Source organism: Myripristis murdjan, chromosome 20 (assembly GCF_902150065.1).
Source record: "Myripristis murdjan chromosome 20, fMyrMur1.1, whole genome shotgun sequence".
NCBI lineage: Eukaryota > Metazoa > Chordata > Actinopteri > Holocentriformes > Holocentridae > Myripristis > Myripristis murdjan.
In genome coordinates, this window is record NC_043999.1 from 696,704 (window position 1) to 717,124 (window position 20,421).

The 20,421-nt window shown below is 49.3% G+C and overlaps 2 protein-coding genes across 2 annotated transcripts in view; one reads left to right on the plus strand and one right to left on the minus strand.

Moving 5' to 3' along the window:
- The first annotated feature begins 3,433 nt into the window (after positions 1-3,433).
- On the plus strand, positions 3,434-15,792 carry galnt11 (UDP-N-acetyl-alpha-D-galactosamine:polypeptide N-acetylgalactosaminyltransferase 11 (GalNAc-T11)). Its single transcript, XM_030079200.1, has 12 exons — positions 3,434-3,525; positions 7,404-7,671; positions 7,753-7,876; positions 8,310-8,476; positions 8,983-9,108; positions 11,435-11,684; positions 12,066-12,183; positions 12,348-12,500; positions 12,662-12,886; positions 12,995-13,099; positions 13,279-13,416; positions 14,912-15,792. Exons 2-12 carry the CDS (start codon positions 7,437-7,439, stop codon positions 15,041-15,043), a joined length of 1,773 nt encoding a protein of 590 aa, XP_029935060.1. The 5' UTR covers positions 3,434-3,525; positions 7,404-7,436; the 3' UTR covers positions 15,044-15,792.
- A 1,858-nt stretch (positions 15,793-17,650) lies between these two features.
- Positions 17,651-20,421, minus strand: part of LOC115379168 (histone-lysine N-methyltransferase 2C-like) — a 70,008-nt gene continuing 67,237 nt past the window's right edge. The window contains exons 60-63 of the mRNA XM_030079888.1: positions 20,109-20,244; positions 19,933-20,006; positions 19,664-19,772; positions 17,651-18,253 (exon numbers count right to left, since the gene is read on the minus strand). Of these exons, the coding sequence (XP_029935748.1) occupies positions 18,161-18,253; positions 19,664-19,772; positions 19,933-20,006; positions 20,109-20,244 (412 nt within the window). The 3' untranslated portion in view covers positions 17,651-18,160. The remainder of the gene's footprint in view (positions 18,254-19,663; positions 19,773-19,932; positions 20,007-20,108; positions 20,245-20,421) is intronic.

The window sequence follows — 20,421 nt, forward strand, 5'->3', positions numbered from 1 at the left end:
TGTTTGTTAAAGCTGTTTCAACCTTGGAATATGGAAACACAAAATGTGCCTGAAATGTTGTTTTTGAAATGACTAAAATAAAAAAAAATAAATAAAACTTCACTTCATGAAATTCCTCCAGTCTGAACACCCTGCAACGTCCCAGCTGTTTCCGGCCGAGTTTCCAAAACACGCCCCGGTGAAACGTCTTGTCAAATGTTATTTCATTCATTCACATTAACGCTGTCATTTGCCAGATGTGCGGTTGTCATTCCTAAATAACCGTCACGCCTCGTGCACCCCGTTGTGGTCAGCGTGATCAGCTGAGCTTAACAAGCAAACACCTTTAAATAAATGTGATTTCATTGCAAGATGTACATTCCTGAAGAGATTCATGTCACATCATTTACAAACTGTGTGTCAGATTATATGTTGATCACTGACAGATTATTTTAAAATCCTTAATAAAGACGGTGGTGAGAAATAACCGCCGCGTCTCGAGCTCCCGGTTGTTGTTGCCATAAACGAGAGTTATCCGTTGGTTCAACTCGCCGGCGCGCAGTGACTGATGGGTTAGGGCGGGGGTGTCAAACTGGTGCCATGGAGGGCCGAGAGGCTGCAGGTTTTCATTCCAACCAACAACTCCACCAGGTGATTTCACTGATTAGTCCCGCCTCTCTGTTTGTAGGAAGGGTGATCAGTGAAATCACCTGGTGGAGTTGTTGGTTGGAATGAAAACCTGCAGCCTCTCGGCCCTCCATGGCACCAGTTTGACACCCCCGGGTTAGGGTTAGGGTATCCGTTGGTGAACTGTGGGTGCGTTCCTCGCCCTGTAGTTCCCTGCTCAGTGGACTCCACAGGGTGTGCCGCCATGTTCAGTGACTCCAAACCACAGGGAGCAGTTTGAAGGGTCCTGTGAACTGAGCAGGGAACAAGTGAACAGCGGCTCCTCACTTCGTCCAGAGAGCACCACAGCTCAGAGACAGCTCTGGTTAGAGTCACTAACAACCTCCTAACCGCATCAGATAATGGACTTCTCTCTGTACTTGTGTTATTGGATCTTAGTGCAGCTTTTGATACCATCGACCATCACATTCAGAGATTAGAGCACCTAATTGGCATTAAAGGAACAGCATTAAACTGGTTTAAGTCCTATTTATTAGACCGACATCAGTTTGTTCATGTTAATAATGAATCCTCCTCCTGCGGGAAGGTAAAATATGGTGTTCCTCAGGGTTCTGTGCTTGGCCCTGTTTTATTCATCTTGTATATGCTTCCTTTAGGTAATATTATCCGGAAATACTCTGTGAACTTCCATTGTTATGCGGACGATACTCAGTTGTACATATCCGTAAAGCCAAATGAAACTCATCAGCTAAGTAAACTTGAAGCCTGCCTTAAGGAGATAAAGGCCTGGATGGCCACCAATTTTCTACTATTAAACTCAGAGAAAACAGAAGTTATCATGTTCGGCCCTAAATACCTTAGGGAATCAGTTTCTAATGACATGGCTGCTCTGGATGGCATTACTTTGGCCCCCGGCTCCACCGTAAGGAACCTCAGAGTCATTTTCGATGCGGATTTGTCCTTTACCTCCCATATTAAACAGATCTCTAAAACCGCCTTTTTTCACATGCGTATATCTCAAAAGTCCGACATATCCTGTCTCAGAGTGATGCAGAAAAATTAATCCACGCCTTCGTTACCTCTAGGTTAGACTACTGTAACTCCTTATCAGGCTGTACCAGCAAGTCGTTAAAGACTCTCCAGCTGGTCCAAAACACTGCTGCACGTGTGCTGACTAGAACTAGGAGAAGAGATCATATTAGTCCAATATTGGCTTCTTTACATTGGCTACCTGTAGAATCTAGAATAGAATTTAAAACTCTTCTCCTCACCTATAAAGCTCTTAATGGGCAGGCACCATCTTATGTGAAAGAGCTCATAGTTCCTTATTACCCTGCCAGAGCACTGCGCTCCCAAAATACAGGTTTATTGGTGGTTCCCAAAATCTCTAAAACTAGATCGGGAGGCAGATCCTTCCAATTCCAGGCTCCCCGTTTGTGGAACAATCTTCCTATCTCAGTTCGGAGGGCAGATTCACTCTCTATCTTTAAGAGTAGACTTAAGACTTTCCTTTTTGACAAAGCTTATAGTTAGGGTCGGCCCAGGTCACCCTGGACCAGCCCTTAGTTATGCTGCTACAGGCCTAGACTGTCGGGGGACTTCATATCATGCTCTGAGCACTTTCCTCTCTTCTAATCTTCCTCTCCCCTCTTCCTTTCTTCTTCTTCCTGTCCTCCTCTATACCCCTTTTTCTTTTTTTTTGTGCATGCTTGTTCCAGAGTCCACTGCCCCTTTGCTTCCGTTGTGCTTTTTGTGTCTTGTCTAGGTCAAACTGTCCTGCTCATCCTGGAAGGTCATCCAGCTGCAGACCAGAAGGCTAGATGCTGCGTGTCACTTCCATCTAGATTACCTGTTCAGGTACCCTGCTGTTTCTACTGTTGTCTGCTGTCCCAGTTTGTCCCTATCACCCTGTCTCTGTCTCCTTGTCTCTCTCTCTCCCCTCCCACCCAACCGGTAGAGGTAGATGACCGTCCACCCTGAGTCTGGTTCTACCTGAGGGTTCTTCCTGAGTCTGGTTCTACCTGAGGGTTCTTCCCGTTAAAGGGGAGTTTCACCTCGCCACTGTCGCCAAGAGCCAAGAGCTCAGGAGGGAATCTGTTGGGTTTCTTGTTTTTTTATTTTTCTACTATAATTTGTAGAGCGCGGTCTTTACCTGCTCTACCTGTAAAGCGTCATGAGATAACTTTTGTTGTGATTTGATGCTATATAAATAAAGTTTGATTGATTGATTGATTGACAGTTCCTGAATCCCAGTACCGGGCGTCGGGTTCTGCCACTTGGTTTCTTGGTTTCATGGTTTCATGCTAACTCTGTTCCATACCATCTGTATATTTCATATTTATTACCATCAGTATATTTCACATTTCATATCTCATATTCTTAGGTTAGTCTTTATTGTATATATTTAGTCTGTATTGTATATACTTCTGCATGCATTCTATTCCATTTAATTTTATTTTATGTTTCTATTGATGCTGCTGTAACATCAGAATTTCCCAGTTTGGGATCAATAAAGTAAATCTATCTATCTATCTATCTATCTATCTATCTATCTATCTATCTATCTATCTATCTATTAAGATTTTTTTCTCGTAAAATTGCCACTTTAATCTCAGAGGAATGCAGAATATACAAAGTAAAGGTTTTGATCTAGTCTTGTTATTTTATACATTTTTATTTTTATTCATTTATTTATTGTTTGTCGGGTCTGCGGTCGGTTTTATTTCGAAAATGATAACTGGAAATTATGTTTATTGTATTTTATCCCACGTCCGCTGTGTTTTACTGTGAAATGGGCGGCCGGAAGTGGTGCGGTTTATTTTGTGTAGCTTGCGGAAGGCTCCGTGCGGAAACTTGGATGCTGTGTGGAGCGACGCGCTGATGTCCAGTCCGTGTTGACATCCTGAGGCAGAGCAGCAGGTCAGACTCCCCGCTCCGCACACACACACACACACACACACACACACACACACACACACACACACACACACACACACACACACACACACACACACACAATAATCATTTTATATCCTGTTAGCCTGTAGTAATGTTGTATCTTACGGTCCGAGGCTACCAGCTAACCCCGAGCCGACGGCGGCTCCGAGCCCCGGGCTCCGGGCTCCGAACCCCGGGCTCCGGGCCCGGGCTCCGGGCTCCGGGCCCCGGGCTCCCCGCCGCAGCGGCCCCGGGCAGCGGCGGCTCCGCTCGGCTTCGCGGCGCTGCGGCGGCGCGTTGGGCTCGCGGTCGCCAGGCTAAGCTAACGAGTTCCATTATCGGACGGGTCGCTCGCTCCGCTCAGGTCGCGGTGGTTGTTGTTGTTGTTGTTGTTGTTGTTGTTGTTGCTGTTGTTGTTGTTATTGTTGTTGTTGTTGTTGTTGTTCCGTTCATGCCGCCGGAACAACAGCAGAATCCGAAGATCAACAGTGTAAAGGTCGTGCTAATACCACCGAGCCTCCCATATGACCAGCAAACACGGTGTGTGTGTGTGTGTGTGTGTGTGTGTGTGTGTGTGTGTGTGTGTGTGTGTGTGTGTGTGTGTGTGTGATCCTGTGGTTTGATCTGCAGCACATAAAGTCGGGGCTTTACATGTCAATAGGATTAGATTACAGGCTCTTTCACTAACCGGCTTCAGGGTGAATTAGTGCAGTCTCACAGAGGTGTGTGTGTGTGTGTGTGTGTGTGTGTGTCTCCGGGCGGCGCAGGGGATCGGACCTGTGTCCTGTCTGAACAGGCCGGGTCAGGGTCCGAGCTGCACCGCCGCATTCCGCCGACCCACCAAACCAAACGTGTGGAGCAGAGTGTCTCCTTTAGGGTTCGGTCTGCGGTGTGTTTCGGTGCCGCTGCCCGGTGAGCCGCTCCTTCAGATGGAGGTTCTGTTGAAGGAAGAGCTGCGGGGTGTTTTTGTGTTTATGCCGAAGAGACGAGCGGAACCTGCTGATTCAGGAAAACTCGTTCGTTTTATTTCAGGAATTGAGTTTCGCTGCTGCCGAGACAGGTGACTCTAACCTGCCAGGTTTTTAAAACGGAGTTTGGTGCGAAGTGAAGCAAGATCATGAGTTGGGTGAGATGGTGTGTGTGCTAAAAGTTACTCAGTGTGGAATTCTGGATCAGAGAGTTAAGTGTGTGTGTGTGTGTGTGTGTGTGTGTGTGTGTGTGTGTGTGGTACCTCAGAACATGAGGCCAAACTGTTGCTTCTTGTTGCACGAGGTTTGTGTAATGTTTGTTGTATATTTACCTGGGCTCAGGTCAGTACTCTAATGATGTTTGGGTGCTGATTCTATATGTATTGCAATTCAATAGATAGATAGATAGATAGATACTTTATTCATCCCGAAGGAAATTCACAGTTTCCAGCAGTATCCACAGAGTACAAGATTAAGTAAATCAAAAATAAAGAATAAAAGATGACCCTCGAGATCTAAAGATCTAAGTACCCAATGTGCAAAAAAACAATGTGCAAAAAAAACAATGTACAAAAAACCAGTGTGCATCGATGTATACAATGTGCATAGATGAGGGCAGTGTGCAAATTTACAGTATAAACAGATGATAAATAAATAAATAAATAAATACATAAATAGCACCCAGCATATTACGATCTATTGCGATTTTTTTGTTTTTTGAATCCTCCTCTAGTTTGTGTGTAAAGTTTGATGAGGCTGTGATTCTCCTAGAGGTCACTAGAGGTCATTTTCTCCAGCCACGTCCAGTTGGACAAAAGTCTCTGCCTGCAGTGAAATGGCTGCTATGGGGGCCAACATCATCACACAGGAATCAAATGTGGCTCATTAAATCCACAAGAGTCTCAGCTTTCCAGTCAAAGCCAACTGATGCAGCTCCAAGACTGTTTAGGCCCCAGTCTGCACACACACACCATTTTACAACAGGCCACAAGAACACATGTGGACTGCAGGCTTTGGGGCCCTGTTGTTTGTGAACGGCTTGACAAATGGCCGACGAGGGCCCGGCGTGCTGTGTTTGTCAGGGGCTGTAAACATTTTGCCACCAGTGTGTGCTGCTGCTGTAATTCTGTCATAGAACAGTCAGAGAAACAAACGCAGAGGAAAGGGAAGGAGCTCGGTCGAGGCCGAGTCGTGGTGTTGTCCCGGTAAACCCTCCGGCTGTATGAAGCCAGCAGCTGGGGGCAAGTCCAGCTTTTCATTGGATTATTGAAATGCACCCTGGGAAGTGCAGGAAGTGGCCGAGGCAGGGTGAGGGCGAACAGGAGAGCTGGCAGCGAGCTGCTGGTCCAGGCTGATGTAGATAGATAGATAGATTGATAGATAATTTATTCATCCCGCAGGAAATTCGCAGTTTTTCAGCAGTATCCACAGATTACAGATTAAATAAATCAATAAAAAAGATTTAAAAAATAAATAAATAAATAAAGAATAAGATCTAAGTATAACAGAATAAGATCTGAGTACAACCCAGTGTGCAAAAAGCAATGTGCAACAAAAAAAACAGAAAAAAACATGTGCATGGGTGTATAAAATGTGCATAGATGATGTGAGCACGGGACGGGATGAATCATTAAGCAGTGTGCAGGGTGTCACCTGACGCCCCACACTCCTGTTACTGTCCCAGCAGAGTGTGTGTGTGTGTGTGTGTGTGTGTGTGTGTGTGTGTGTGTGTGTGTGTGTGGAGCGTCCAGGTGCTGCTGTCCGCCGGACGGCCTTGCCAGCGTCCAGCAGTGTGAGGGACACCCAGAGGTCAGAGGTCGTGGCCCTCTGTAAAGTGTATGTTGATGCAGCAGACATTCCTGTGACCACAGAACGAGCACTGAGGAACTCTGTCCCGTCATGTGACGGTCATGTGACGGACATGTGACGGTCATGTGATCCATCTACCTGGCAGGTGATGTGCACACGCCTGTTAGAGAGGCTGAAGCGTTCTGTTGTGGATGGGCAGCTCTCTGAAAGCAGAGGCGGTGTGTTCAGGTGTCTCTGGGTCGGCGTGGACTCGTAAACCTCTGATCTGCTGCTTCATCACATTCCTGCTCCGCCTGGGTGTGAAAACCACTCATGTGACGAGAAGCAGGTTTCAGTGAATGAATCATTGATGTGCTGAGACGCGGCCGAAGCTCACGCCTCAGTGCTGACGCTGCAGATGAGATTCCATAAGCTGCATGCTGATTGGCTCTTTGATGCTGATGACACAACAACAACAATAATAATATTAATAATAGATTTTATTTGTAAAGCACTTTTCATTCGAGAATCTCAAGGTGCTACAACGTCAATGCTGTTTTTTATTTATTTATTTATTTTTTTAAATTGATAGTATCAAAGCAGTTGGGTCGGTGCCCTGCACTGCAAGAGTCTGACAAACTCAAAACTACACCCTTTACTGTAATCAGGACTGTGGGACATATCAGTATTCCAGTTTTACATCAATATGTTTTCCTGTGATTTGATGCTGTTTCTGAATATATTCGATTGATGTAGCTCTGTTATGATTTGTCTCCACTTGCCTGCTTGGCAAAAATCTCATTGTGTAAATATTTTGTAAAAGCACTAAAAGCATCATTAAAATATGAAAACCATGATGATGTGATGTTTGATTGTGTCCACATGGTCGCAGGGGAACAGAGCTGCACTAAACACAAACACAGTTTGACTGAAGCTTCATCAGACTGACCCGAGAACAGATTTAATGAAAGACGTTCTCCAGAGTTGGTGTAGGAAAGTAACTAACGAGTGAGACATCTCGCCTCTGTCCCGTCTCTGTTGAGTCCTGCACATGCTCAGTCCTGCAGCACGTTGACCAGAGTCTCTCTCTCTCTCTCTCTCCAGCGGTGTGATGTAAGCGATGCTCGCTCGGCCACCATGGCCAGTGTGACGCTGAGGTACTTCTGTTATGGCTGCCTCGTCACCTCGGCGACCTGGTCCGTCCTCCTCTTCCTGTACTTCTCGCGGGAGGCGGAGCCTGGCCGTGGCAGGACGCCCCTGCAGCAGCACAGCCAGCCAATCACCAAGGGCCTGGCCGACCAGAGGGCGGGGCGGGGCCGTGGGCCGCGACCGCCGCCGGCCAATAAGGGAGCGGAGCTGTCTCCGGAGATGGGTGAGTGGGCGCGATGCGTTCGGGTGCCGCCGGGAGAAGCGGGACGTCGGTAACACAAATGTGACCCGTGTGTGTCGGCAGGGATGATCTTCAGCGAGGCCGATCAGGAGGTGAGGGACACGGGTTACCATCGCCACGCCTTCAACGTGCTCATCTCCACCAGGCTGGGGTACCACCGAGAGCTGCCCGACACCAGAGACTCCCAGTACGACCCCCCCCGCCGACCCCCCTGCCCCCCCACTGCCCGGCGGGACCTCACATGGCCTGGGCTTAAATGTTGGAACCCCAAGCAAACACGGGGGAAAGACACTATCGCAAGAAATGACCTGCAAATTAACTAAAATAAATAAATAAGTACATGAAGAAATAAATAAATAAATACAACAGAAAATGAGGGGGAAAAATACCCAGAAAAGTACACTTATAATAATTAAATATTTAATTAAAATTAAAATTATTTTACAGGGGAAAATATTTCCCTTTTTTGACTCCTCAGAAACGGCTGGGAGTCTGGAGGACTGGAAACGCATTCACTGTCTCTCTCTCTGTCTGTCTCTCTCTCTCTCTGTCTGTCTCTCTCTCTGTCTGTCTGTCTCTCTCTCTGTCTGTCTGTCTCTCTCTCCCTCTCTCTGTCTCAGGTGTAGGGATAAGGTGTACCCCCTGGCTCTACCTTCTGCCAGCGTAGTGATCTGTTTCTTCAACGAGGCGCTGTCGGCCCTGCTGAGGACGGTGCACAGCGTGCTGGACCGCACGCCGGCCTTCCTGCTGCACGAGCTCATCCTGGTGGACGACTTCAGCGAGCTCGGTCAGCGCCTCCCTTTTCTCCTTTTAAATCAGCGGCTTCATGGACGGTCATGATGCCACAGGCTGGTGTTTTCATGTGTTCATAACCTCAGCACTGCCTCATCTGAGGTGCTGCTGATTTTTATCACAACATGGAAAATCACTTTGTCGGGTTTAAAGGCTCGTTTATAGATCAGACAGGCAAAGGGGCTCTTTACTGATCGGAAGAATGTAAAAAATAAAGATTTAATTACTTTCTAGCACCACAACAAAATACTGTAACAAAGTAATAAGAACAATCATTGTGACATTTACAAAAAGACCTGAATGCAACAGAAAACCTGCAGCCAGCAAAGTAAACAACAACAACAACAACAACAAGTGTGTGAGCAAGAGATGGAGTGTGATGCTGAAACTCTGAAAATTACAATGTTTGTCCCCCCCCACCACACACACACACACACACACACACACACACTCACACACACACACACACACACACACACACACACACACACACACTCACAGAGGACCTAAAGGAGGACTTGGAGCGGTACGTCAGGGAGGAGCTGAAGGGCAAAGTTCACCTGGTGAGGAACCAGAGGAGGGAAGGACTCATCAGAGGACGCATGATAGGAGCCTCACATGCCACTGGTACGTCCTACATCCTTATACCCTACATCCTACATTCTTAGTCCCTATGTCCTTATTCCCTACATCCTACATTCTTAGTCCCTGTGTCCTTATTCCCTATGTCCTTATTCCCTACATCCTACATTCTTAGTCCCTGTGTCCTTATTCCCTATGTCCTTATTCCCTACATCCTACACCCATATTTCCTATTTCCTTATGTCCCTGTTCCCTATGTTCTTATTGCTTGTGTCCTTGCGTGCTGTTGCAGCAGTTTGTCATCAGGCAGTAAAAGTGTTTAGGAGCTGCTGAATCAGCAGCAGCTCGCACCTTCAGCCTTTCTCAGACACATGAACTGTAACTAAGCAGACTGTCGGGTGACTGCAGGGTGACTGCAGGGTGACTGTCGGGTGACTGTCGGGTGACTGTCGGGTGACTGCTGGGTGACTGTCGGGTGACTGCTGGGTGACTGTCGGGTGACTGCAGGGTGACTGTCGGGTGACTGTCGGGTGACTGTCGGGTGACTGTCGGGTGACTGTCGGGTGACTGCAGGGTGACTGTCGGGTGACTGTCGGGTGACTGCAGGGTGACTGTCGGGTGACTGTCGGGTGACTGTCGGGTGACTGCAGGGTGACTGTCGGGTGACTGTCGGGTGACTGTCGGGTGACTGTCGGGTGACTGTCGGGTGACTGTCGGGTGACTGTCGGGTGACTGCAGGGTGACTGTCGGGTGACTGCAGGGTGACTGTCGGGCGACTGTCGGGCGACTGCAGGGTGACTGTCGGGTGACTGTCGGGTGACTGTCGGGTGACTGCAGGGTGACTGTCGGGTGACTGCCGGGTGACTGTCGGGTGACTGCAGGGTGACTGTCGGGTGACTGTCGGGTGACTGCAGGGTGACTGTCGGGTGACTGTCGGGTGACTTTTGGGTGACTGTTGGGTGACTGTCGGGTGACTGTTGGGTGACTGTCGGGTGACTGTCGGGTGACTGTCGGGTGACTGTCGGGTGACTGCAGGGTGACTGTCGGGCGACTGTCGGGTGACTGTCGGGTGACTGCCGGGTGACTGTCGGGTGACTGCAGGGTGACTTTTGGGTGACTGTCGGGTGACTGTCGGGTGACTGTCGGGTGACTGCAGGGTGATTATTGGGTCGGGTGACTGTCGGGTGACTGTCGGGTGACTGTCGGGTGACTGCAGGGTGACTGTCGGGTGACTGTCGGGTGACTGCAGGGTGACTGTCGGGCGACTGTCGGGTGACTGTCGGGCGACTGTCGGGCGACTGCAGGGTGACTGTCGGGTGACTGCAGGGTGACTGTCGGGCGACTGTCGGGCGACTGCAGGGTGACTGTCGGGTGACTGTCGGGTGACTGCAGGGTGACTGTCGGGTGACTGTCGGGTGACTGTCGGGTGACTGCAGGGTGACTGTCGGGTGACTGTCGGGTGACTGCAGGGTGACTGTCGGGTGACTGTCGGGTGACTGTCGGGTGACTGCAGGGTGACTGTCGGGTGACTGTCGGGCGACTGCAGGGTGACTGTCGGGTGACTGTCGGGTGACTGCAGGGTGACTGTCGGGTGACTGTCGGGTGACTGTCGGGTGACTGCAGGGTGACTGTCGGGTGACTGTCGGGTGACTGTCGGGTGACTGTCGGGTGACTGCAGGGTGACTGTCGGGTGACTGCAGGGTGACTGTCGGGCGACTGTCGGGTGACTGTCGGGCGACTGTCGGGCGACTGCAGGGTGACTGTCGGGTGACTGTCGGGTGACTGTCGGGTGACTGTCGGGTGACTGCAGGGTGACTGTCGGGTGACTGCAGGGTGACTGTCGGGCGACTGTCGGGCGACTGCAGGGTGACTGTCGGGTGACTGACGGGTGACTGCAGGGTGACTGTCGGGTGACTGTCGGGTGACTGTCGGGTGACTGCAGGGTGACTGTCGGGTGACTGTCGGGTGACTGCAGGGTGACTGTCGGGTGACTGTCGGGTGACTTTTGGGTGACTGTTGGGTGACTGTTGGGTGACTGTCGGGTGACTGTCGGGTGACTGTCGGGTGACTGTCGGGTGACTGCAGGGTGACTGTCGGGTGACTGTCGGGTGACTGCAGGGTGACTTTTGGGTGACTGTCGGGTGACTGTCGGGTGACTGTCGGGTGACTGCAGGGTGATTATTGGGTCGGGTGACTGTCGGGTGACTGCCGGGTGACTGTCAGGTGACTGTCAGGTGACTGCCGGGTCAGGTGCGTGTCAGGTCACTGTCAGGTCACTGTTGGGTCAGGTGACTGTCGGGTGACTGCCGGGTCAGGTGCGTGTCAGGTGACTGTCAGGTGACTGTCAGGTGACCGCCTGCTGTGTGTGCAGGCGAGGTGCTGGTGTTCCTGGACAGCCACTGTGAGGTGAACCAGGCGTGGCTGCAGCCTCTGCTGGCTCCCATCCAGCAGGACCGCCGCACCGTCGTCTGCCCCGTCATCGACATCATCTCAGCCGACACCCTGGCCTACTCGCCCTCTCCCATCGTCAGGGGCGGCTTCAACTGGGGGCTGCACTTCAAGTGGGACCCCGTCCCCCCCTCCGAACTCAACGGGCCCGAGGGAGCCACCGGACCGATCAGGTAGGAAACAGGAAACACGTCACCTGTTTTCCCGTTTGTTTTCCTGGGAGATCAGCAGGAACGCTGCAGAGACGAAACTGAACCTGCAGAGGAACCGGGACGGAGCCGCACTTTTCCCATCAGCCCCCTCTCCTCCTCATCAGCAGTTTCACTTCCCCCCGGCTCCCGGCGCAGATCAGAGGGAAGTGAGCCGAGACTCCGGCGGGCCTCGCCACATGTGGTTATGATGACTCAGCATTAGTTCAGCTGAGTGCAATGCATTGTGGTTAATGTTCATCTGTGTCCCTCCATCCTGCCAGAAACTCCCAGAAACCCCAGGAAGGCTTCACCTGTGTGAGCAGCGCCCTCTACCTGCTGACCGTCTCCTCTCTCTCCTCCCAGGTCTCCCACCATGGCCGGCGGCCTGTTCGCCATGAACAGGAAGTACTTCAACGAGCTCGGCCAATACGACGCCGGCATGGACATCTGGGGCGGGGAGAACCTGGAGATCTCCTTCAGGGTGAGAACGCGGCTCCGCCCAGCTCGCACCGCCCAGCTCGCACCGCCCACGCCAAGCCACTTTTCAGAACGGGGGGGGGTGGACCGAATCCCTTCATACGTGTGTGTGTGTGTGTGTGTGTGTGTGTGTGTGTGTGTGTGTGTGTGTGTGTGTGTGTCGCTCAGATCTGGATGTGTGGCGGGCGCCTGCTCATCATCCCGTGCTCCAGAGTCGGACACATCTTCAGGAAGAGGCGGCCGTACGGCTCGCCGGGGGGGCAGGACACCATGGCCCACAACTCCCTGCGGCTGGCGCACGTCTGGATGGACGAGTACAAGGTGCACACACACACACTCACACACACACACACACACACACACACACACACACACACACACGGGACAAGCTGCCAGGAAAGTGACGTGTCCTCCTCGTTAAAACAACAACAGAAGTTAAATGTAAATATTGACCACGCCTCCTCTCTCTCTCGTCCAATCAGGAGCATTATTTCTCTCTGCGCCCGGAGCTGCGCGAGCGCGACTACGGCGACATCGGCGAGCGCGTGGCGCTGAGGAAGCGGCTGCAGTGCCGCTCGTTCCGCTGGTACCTGGACAACGTCTACCCTGAGATGCAGACCGTCGCCAACGGCAACAAGCAGCAGCAGCAGCAGGCGCTGTTCGTCAACAAGGGCCTGCGGCGGCCCAAAGTGCTGCAGAGAGGACGGGTAGCGCGGCATCCCGACCGACCCTGAACACATCACGCAGCCTCACGCTTATTTCAGTCACGGCCGTCCGCCGGCTTCGGTCTAACGCTTCTCTCTGCCCCCCCGCAGCTCCGTAACCTAGCAACAGGGCGTTGCCTGGTCGCCCAGGGTCGAGCCAGTCAGAAGGGCGGGGCCGTCGTCCTGCGACCGTGTGACCCCCGAGACCCCGAACAGGTGAACCAATCACACGACGGTTACCACGACGACAGGATTTTACACACAAACATCGTCAAACATTTTTACACTGAGACATTAAACGCCTCATGACCTCCGACCTCCCGTCCCGTCTGTGGACTGTTAGTGTACATCACTGTTTGGTGTGTGTGTGTGTGTGTGTGTGTGTGTGTGTGCAGGACTGGGCCTATGACGAGGAGGGGCAGCTGGTTCTGGCCGGGCTGCTGTGTCTGGACGTGTCGGAGGTCAGGACCTTTGACCCGCCCCGACTGATGAAGTGTCACGGCTCGGGGGGGTCGCAGCAGTGGAGCCTGGGGGTGAGACACACACACACACACACACACACACACACACACACACACACACACACACACACACACCAGTGGCGGCTCCTGACAAATTTCTCAGGGGGGGCAACTATTGTGATGATGGCTAAGGTGACCCGCTCAGTGGGTAAAATAATAATAAATAAAAGTCAGATATCTAACTTTAGTGTTACATTGCATTTTTAATGTGGTTTTCCTGTTCAACCACTAGATGGCAACACCAGACATGAATTGTACACACAGTAGTATTTTTGTACAGCTGTACCAAGTTACTGTATTCATCCGAACATAAGCCGCCCATTGAAAATGCCCTGGAAAACGCCCTCGTCTAATATTGGATCTAAGCAAATACACCTGTATTGTACAGTAGGTAGGCTCACCTGAAGCCGCGGTTACCGGCGAATGGCCGCACTGCGCCGTCAATAATCAATCATGTTGTCTGTGTCATTGTGCTGCTGCAGCCGCGTATGAACAAAAGTTGATTTATAATGAAAGGTATATATGGCGGTATGTGTGCTCCGCTCACCTGTCAGATCCAGCAGACCTGACCGGGTGGGCGCGGTGCCGACCGGTGCCACGGCCGGCCCGCCTGATGCCGACCGGTTGGTTTTTATTCAAACAAGATTTTGTCCATATAAAAAAGTATTTTTCCAAAAAAGGGTCTTGAAAAAGACGGGACGTCTTAAAGTCCGGGTCGTCTTTCATGCGGGTCAATACGTTAAATGCCTCAAATACAATAAGTTGCTGCCTGCGGTTCCTCGCCATGTTCATCTTGCTGTCTCCCGCCTGACGCTGCACGTATCGTCCGCCACGCCGCGGTGCGTATGACGACATCACGTTGGGGCGAGCCCTCCCAGGGCCCATAGAAATGAACTGTAGGGTCCAAAATGTGAAAAAAAAATCTCACCATGTAAGTCCATGAGAGTCTATGTGAGCGCCTGGGGCGACTTTCAATCTGCCCGAGATCGCCCCAAGGGGGCGGGGCTGCTGGTTGGAAAGTGACATTCAGGCTGCTGATGTCACAGCGATATTCAGGCTGCTGATTGGACAATAATATTAAGACCTAAACCGGCAAAATAAACTCTTTTTTCTCTCTTTTTTTGTTTGGCTTTAGGAGGGCAATGCACTGTCGCCCTCTACGGGCCAGCTGCACCTGACACACACACACACACACACACACACACACACACACACACACACACACACACATATAACCTGGGAAACTGCCGATTACCCCAGAGGTTAAAATCACAGCTGACTGTCTCTCTCTCTCTCTCTCTCTCTCCCTCTCTGCCTGTCTCTCTCTCTCTGTCTGCCTGCCTGTCTCTCTCTCTGTCTCTCTCTCTCTCTGCCTGCCTGCCTGTCTCTCTCTCTGTCTCTCTCTCTCTCTGCCTGCCTGCCTGTCTCTCTCTCTGTCTCTCTCTCTCTCTCTCTGCCTGCCTGTCTCTCTGCCTGCCTGTCTCTCTGTCTGCCTGTCTGTCTGCAGAAGTCTAACCGGCTGTATCAGGTGTCGGTGGGTCAGTGTCTCTCCGTCGTCCAGCCGGTCGGGCCCAAAGGTTACGTTGCCATGGCGATATGCGACGCTTCCCAGGCGCAGCAGTGGCAGCTGGAGGGCTGACGATGATGATGTCACAGAGCCGCATGGCCAACGGCACGACAGACAATCGGAGGGATCGGCGCCCTCCATCAGTAAAGAGGAAGAACTGCAGCTGAAGGACCACACGCACACACACACGCACACACACACACACGCACACACACACACACACACGCACACGTCTCCTGAGGTACGACATCATCAGCGACGGGACGAGGAGGGAAAGTGACTGAAGCTCCTCGTCTTCCTCCCTGAATGTTTTTAATCTTTTCCTCCGCTCATGTTAGTCTGGACTCGTGTCCGCTCGCTTTTAGGAAGTGTTTCCCCCCCGCGCACGGCGGCGCCGCCCCCCCCCTCCCCCGTGCACGGCGGCGGCGTTTTAATCGAACGCTCGAGGCCTTAAACGCGTTGAAACGTCTGAAGGTTTTATTCCACGTCGTTTCCTGTCGGCCCTCTTTTCGGTTTGTGTTCGGGGCGACTGGCAGCTTCACGTTTGAGTTCCCGCTGAAAGGAAAAAGGTCCTGGAAGGTCACGGGATGTCCTGGAACGTCAGGCAGCTCCACGCCGGGCCGGCTCTGCTCCCGGGACGCTCCCCGCGTCGAGGGAAGGAGGCGCCCGAGCTCCTGGGACGTCCCGGAGAACACGTTCGACATTTTACACGTCAGCATTGATCAGTGTTTGTCCCGTTGACATTAAACGGTTAAACCCCTTTATCAGGACAGATTTCACCCGAAACCTCCCAATGAAGTTCCTTTTTTAATTTCAGAAATTCTTATAAAAAAACACCATTTTGTCCTATGAAGATGATTTTTTTTTTTTAACATGAATTTTTGTCTTCAATCATTTAACAACAACAACAACAACAACAACAACCACCTTAAATAAAGAAAAAAGTGTTTGTTTTTTTTTAAAGAACAAAAAGATGTAAAGGGTTTCTGTGGTTATTTTTAATGACGGTTTTTTTTTCTGCACTTTGCAAAAGAAAAGTGTTTTCATCGATCAAAGTAGTGATTTAAATGTGTATGTGTGTATGTTTATCTATTTTTGAAAGAAATAGTTGAATAAAATGTTTCATAATAAAACGCAGCTCCTTCAGCAGCAGCTGGAGACGAAACTCAGAACGGCACGAAATGCCCCTTTAAGTCCATGTGGATGTTTATGTTGATGTTTATGTAACAAACATGTCATCAGCTCGGGTGATGACATCACAGCCGATGACATCACGGTCTTGACGAGACCTTCGTGTGATGTCAGGAGCCGCCTGGTGACCTTTGACCCTGCATGTGACGCTGTGTGTCGCCTCCCCCTCGTGACATCATCAGCAGGTTAATTAACCCCGGGGCTGATGGGAAATGTAGTTTTAATGTGAAGCTCTATCAGCTGATGTCCAGAGCAGCTTTTTGTTTTTTTTTTCCACTTCACAGTCTGCTGGGAAAAAGCAGCGCCGAGGCTCCTCCTGCTGGTTTGTTTGTTTGTTTGTGAGAATCGACTTCCTGACCGACTGAGCGTCAAAATAAAGTTTATCAACAAAATAAAGTTTGTGTCCTGTTTCTGACAAAATTCCTGTCATGAAATCAATTTAAATTGATTTTTTTATGAATTCATTTCACTTCATAGCCACACACACACACACACACACACACACACACACTTATTTTCTTTAAAAAAAATTTTTTCTTTTTCCACATTTTCAGGTCTTTTAATGTTTAGTTTTTTTTTTTTTTAAATGTCCATTTTTTCCAGGTCTTGTCATGTTCCTGTTTATTGATAGAAAATGTATATTACTGTCCCCTCCAACACGCGCGCACACACACACACACACACACACAAAGCCAGTGTGAATCCTTCAAGATGTAAAATATTTTTATTTTTTGTAAATGATCCTAAATCAGATTTCACAATTTTTTTTCCCAAAAACAAAAAAGAGAAACATCAGTTCACACTCTTTATACTTTCAAAAAAAAAGACCCCCCCCCCCCCAAAAAAAACAATAAACAATAAACAAACAAACATAGAAGGCTTCATGTCTTCAACATTCTCTTCTAACTGTACAGATCAGAAATGTACACGCCTCAGAAGAGCCGGGCAGCGTCAGTATGTACACGGCGTTATGTGCACCCAACTACAAAAACATCATCATAAAAAAAACAAACAAAAACAAAACAAACACAAACGACTTCAGTGGAAAAACAAAATAGAAAAAAAAAAGGCAAAGCAAGGCCGCAGTGAAACCGTCCAATCACAACTCAAAGCTCCGTCGTCAGGGAAACAGAAAAGTGAATTATCATTATTATCATCATCATCATCATTATTATTATTTTTATTTTTACATTTTGTTTCAGCACAACAAAAATACTCTCTGCTCGGCTCCACATTCTGTACAGGTGAGCGGCAGGTGAGGGGGGCGGGGGGAAGGTAGCTCTTGGTCGAGGAGTTTCTAAATGTTTCTATGGTACAGATATTTACAAGCCGCGACGCCAGCCCCTGAACACACCGCAGATTTAGAAAATAGCTTCATTCAGTAATAAATACAAAAAAAAAAATCTCTTATTTTACAGAAAATTAACAACAAAAAATAAAAAGGTGATGAAGAGGAAAGCCGACACGCTGACTCCTGGAATCAAGTACTTTTTTTTTTTTCCATGGGGAATTTTTTTTTTCTCCTGTTATTTTTGTTTTTTTATTTTTTTGGAGTTTTTTTTTTTTGTTTGTTTTTTCCATCTTTTTAGTGCAAGTTATTCGCGCTCCCTTTCAGGAATCGGGACATTCTGGTACTCAGTGGCGTGTTTTCGGGTCGAGCAGAGGACCAGCCTCTTCTCCGCACAGGAAGTCAGCCGCTTCGCTTTGACCCCGCCCCCCCCGCCCGTGTCATCACCCAGATGACCTCTATAACAAGCCCCGCCCCCTCCCGGTAAATAAAACTATGGTTCCAAAGACGCCCCACCTGATTATCGTTATTATTATTATTATCATCAATATCATAATGATCAGTTTTATTAATATCAGTTATTGACAGATGACGACGATCTGAAGTCCCTCCGGTCTCCTGTGGGTCAGCGGGCGATCGACATCCAGCTCACAGCACCAAGACGAAGAGAGAGAGAGCTGCCTGTGTGTGTGTGTGTGTGTGTGTGTGTGTCAGTTCATCCACTTGCGGCAGTTGAGCGCTCCACAGTGACACGGGATCTTGTGTTGATCGTCCTCCAGGTCGAACTTGTAGTCGTAAGACAGCTGAGAGAGAGAGAGAGAGAGAGAGAGAGAGAGAGAGAGAGAGAGAGGGAGGGAGGGCGAGCGAGGCGTCAGTGATGTCAGCAGTGATGTCAGCAGTACTGTTGCAAAGGGGTGGAAAGTTTCTGGTAAATTTCCCGGAAAGTTTCCAAAGATTCAGAATTTTCGCTCTGGAATATTGGAAATTTTCAGAAGATTTTTGCTGTCACTTTTTTTTTTTTCAATTTTTCCGAAAATTCCCGGGAAAATTTCGGCTTGGGAATTTTGGGAATTTTCGTTTTTTTTTTTTTTTTTCTTGTCATCAATTTGAATGAGGTTTTTAAAAAGTTTCCATGGAAATTTAAGCTTTGGAATTTTGGAAATTTTCGTTTTTGTTGTTGTTAACTTAAGGTGAATGGGGCAAAAATAAACAATAATCAATAAAATGAATGTCAACATCAATATCACCATTTTGGAAATGGAAACCCTAAAGTCCTGAACTCAGGACTCACCTCTAACCCAAAGGCCACAATGCCAGCAAACTGTAAAATCATCATCCCCATACCCAAGTGTGTGAAATAAAACTTAAATATAAACAGTCAACTTTGCATTTTGGTGGAAACAAATATGTTAAATGATTCAATGTAAATTCAGCTGTGCACCGTGATTCACATATGCAAATAATTTCGAGCACATTTGATCATCATCAGTCAGCAGCCTATACTCCACCAGGCTACAGCACTTCCACTGAGACAGACGATCATCACATCAGCATCACCATTCAATTTCCTGCATTTCTATGCATTTGAATGGGTAGTTTGAACCACTTCATATGCACACTTTAACAATAGTACTGCACACAGTCCTATGGCTGAATTAACACAGTTTGACTCAGCTGGGGAAAATTCCCTGGAAATTATAATGTAACATGTTTGCATGCATATCTGCTTATAACAAACCAAAATGTTTATTATGTATACATGTATATGACCGGGTGAATGCAGTGAATATAAATTCCCGAAAATTCCCCCAAAATTCCTGTTTATTCGCGTTAATTCCCATTCATTTCCAAAAATTCCCGGGAATTTTGCAACACTAGTCAGCAGTGATGTCATCAGTGATGTCATCAGGGTTCAAACGCCGCACTCGTTCAGCCCTTTGAGACCCAAACAAACCGGAGTGAAAATGACCTGAACACGCCTGCTGCTCAGGGCGGTAACCCGGCAACAAGAGGAAGTGGGCGGGGCCACGCCTCTGATCAGCTGACTGGAGTTTGACTGAGGTTTGATTTCCATCGTCCTGAACGAGCTGCTCAATAAAGTTTCACTGGTTTTGTGTCCACTTCCCAGTGTTTTTCACTAAAATAACGATAAATCATAAAAACGTGCTCATTCAGAGGAAGCGTGCTGATCAATAATCAATAATCATCAGTACCTCCTCTCCTCTCTGGATGCGTCTGCAGGAGCTGATGATGATCTTGTTCTCCTTCTCCACCGTCACCACCTCCGTGATGCAGTTGGGAGCACACGAGTGGTTGATGTACCTGTCAATCACACAGACGACCAATCACACGACATGACAGGTGTGTTCTCAGCCGCAACAGAAACAGAACAGTCAAACCGGTCTGATCCGGTCTGAGGCGGTGTGAGGCGGGGTGAGGGGGTGTGTGTGAGGGGGTGAGGAGGGGTGTGGGGGGGCGGTACCTGGCGGGGCCTCCGGTGATGGTGGCGTCGATCACGAAGTCGTTGTCGATACGGAACATGTACACACCACGGTTCTGCACACACACACACAAAGCAACAGTTAGTGTGTGTGTTGTGATGTGTAGGTGTGTGTGTGTGTGTGTGTGAGTGTGTGTGTGTGTGTGTGTGTGTGTTACCTGGGACTCGTACAGCCGCTCCTTGCGATTGGCCACCTCGCTCCTGATGATGGTGCCGATGTACTCGATGACCATCGTGCACTTCTCAATGTCTCTGGCTGCATACAGACCCAGACCCTGCACACACACACACACACACACACACACACACACACACACACACACACACACAGGCAACTGATGACCACCTATACTTCAAACAGCAGACATTTTTTTCTATTGTGCACGAGAGATCAGGTGTGTGTGTGTGTGCGTGTGTGAGTGTGTGTGTGTGTGTGTGTGTGTGAGAGTGTGTGTGTGTGTGTGTGTGTGT

Coding starts and splice junctions, on each gene's coding strand:
- galnt11 (XM_030079200.1), top strand. CDS start 7,437: ATGGCCAGTGTGACGCTGAGGTACTTCTGTTATGGCTGCCTCGTCACC. Junction 7,877..8,309: donor CCCGACACCAGAGACTCCCA/GTACGACCCCCC, acceptor TCTCTGTCTCAG/GTGTAGGGATAAGGTGTACC. Junction 11,685..12,065: donor GGAGCCACCGGACCGATCAG/GTAGGAAACAGG, acceptor CTCTCCTCCCAG/GTCTCCCACCATGGCCGGCG.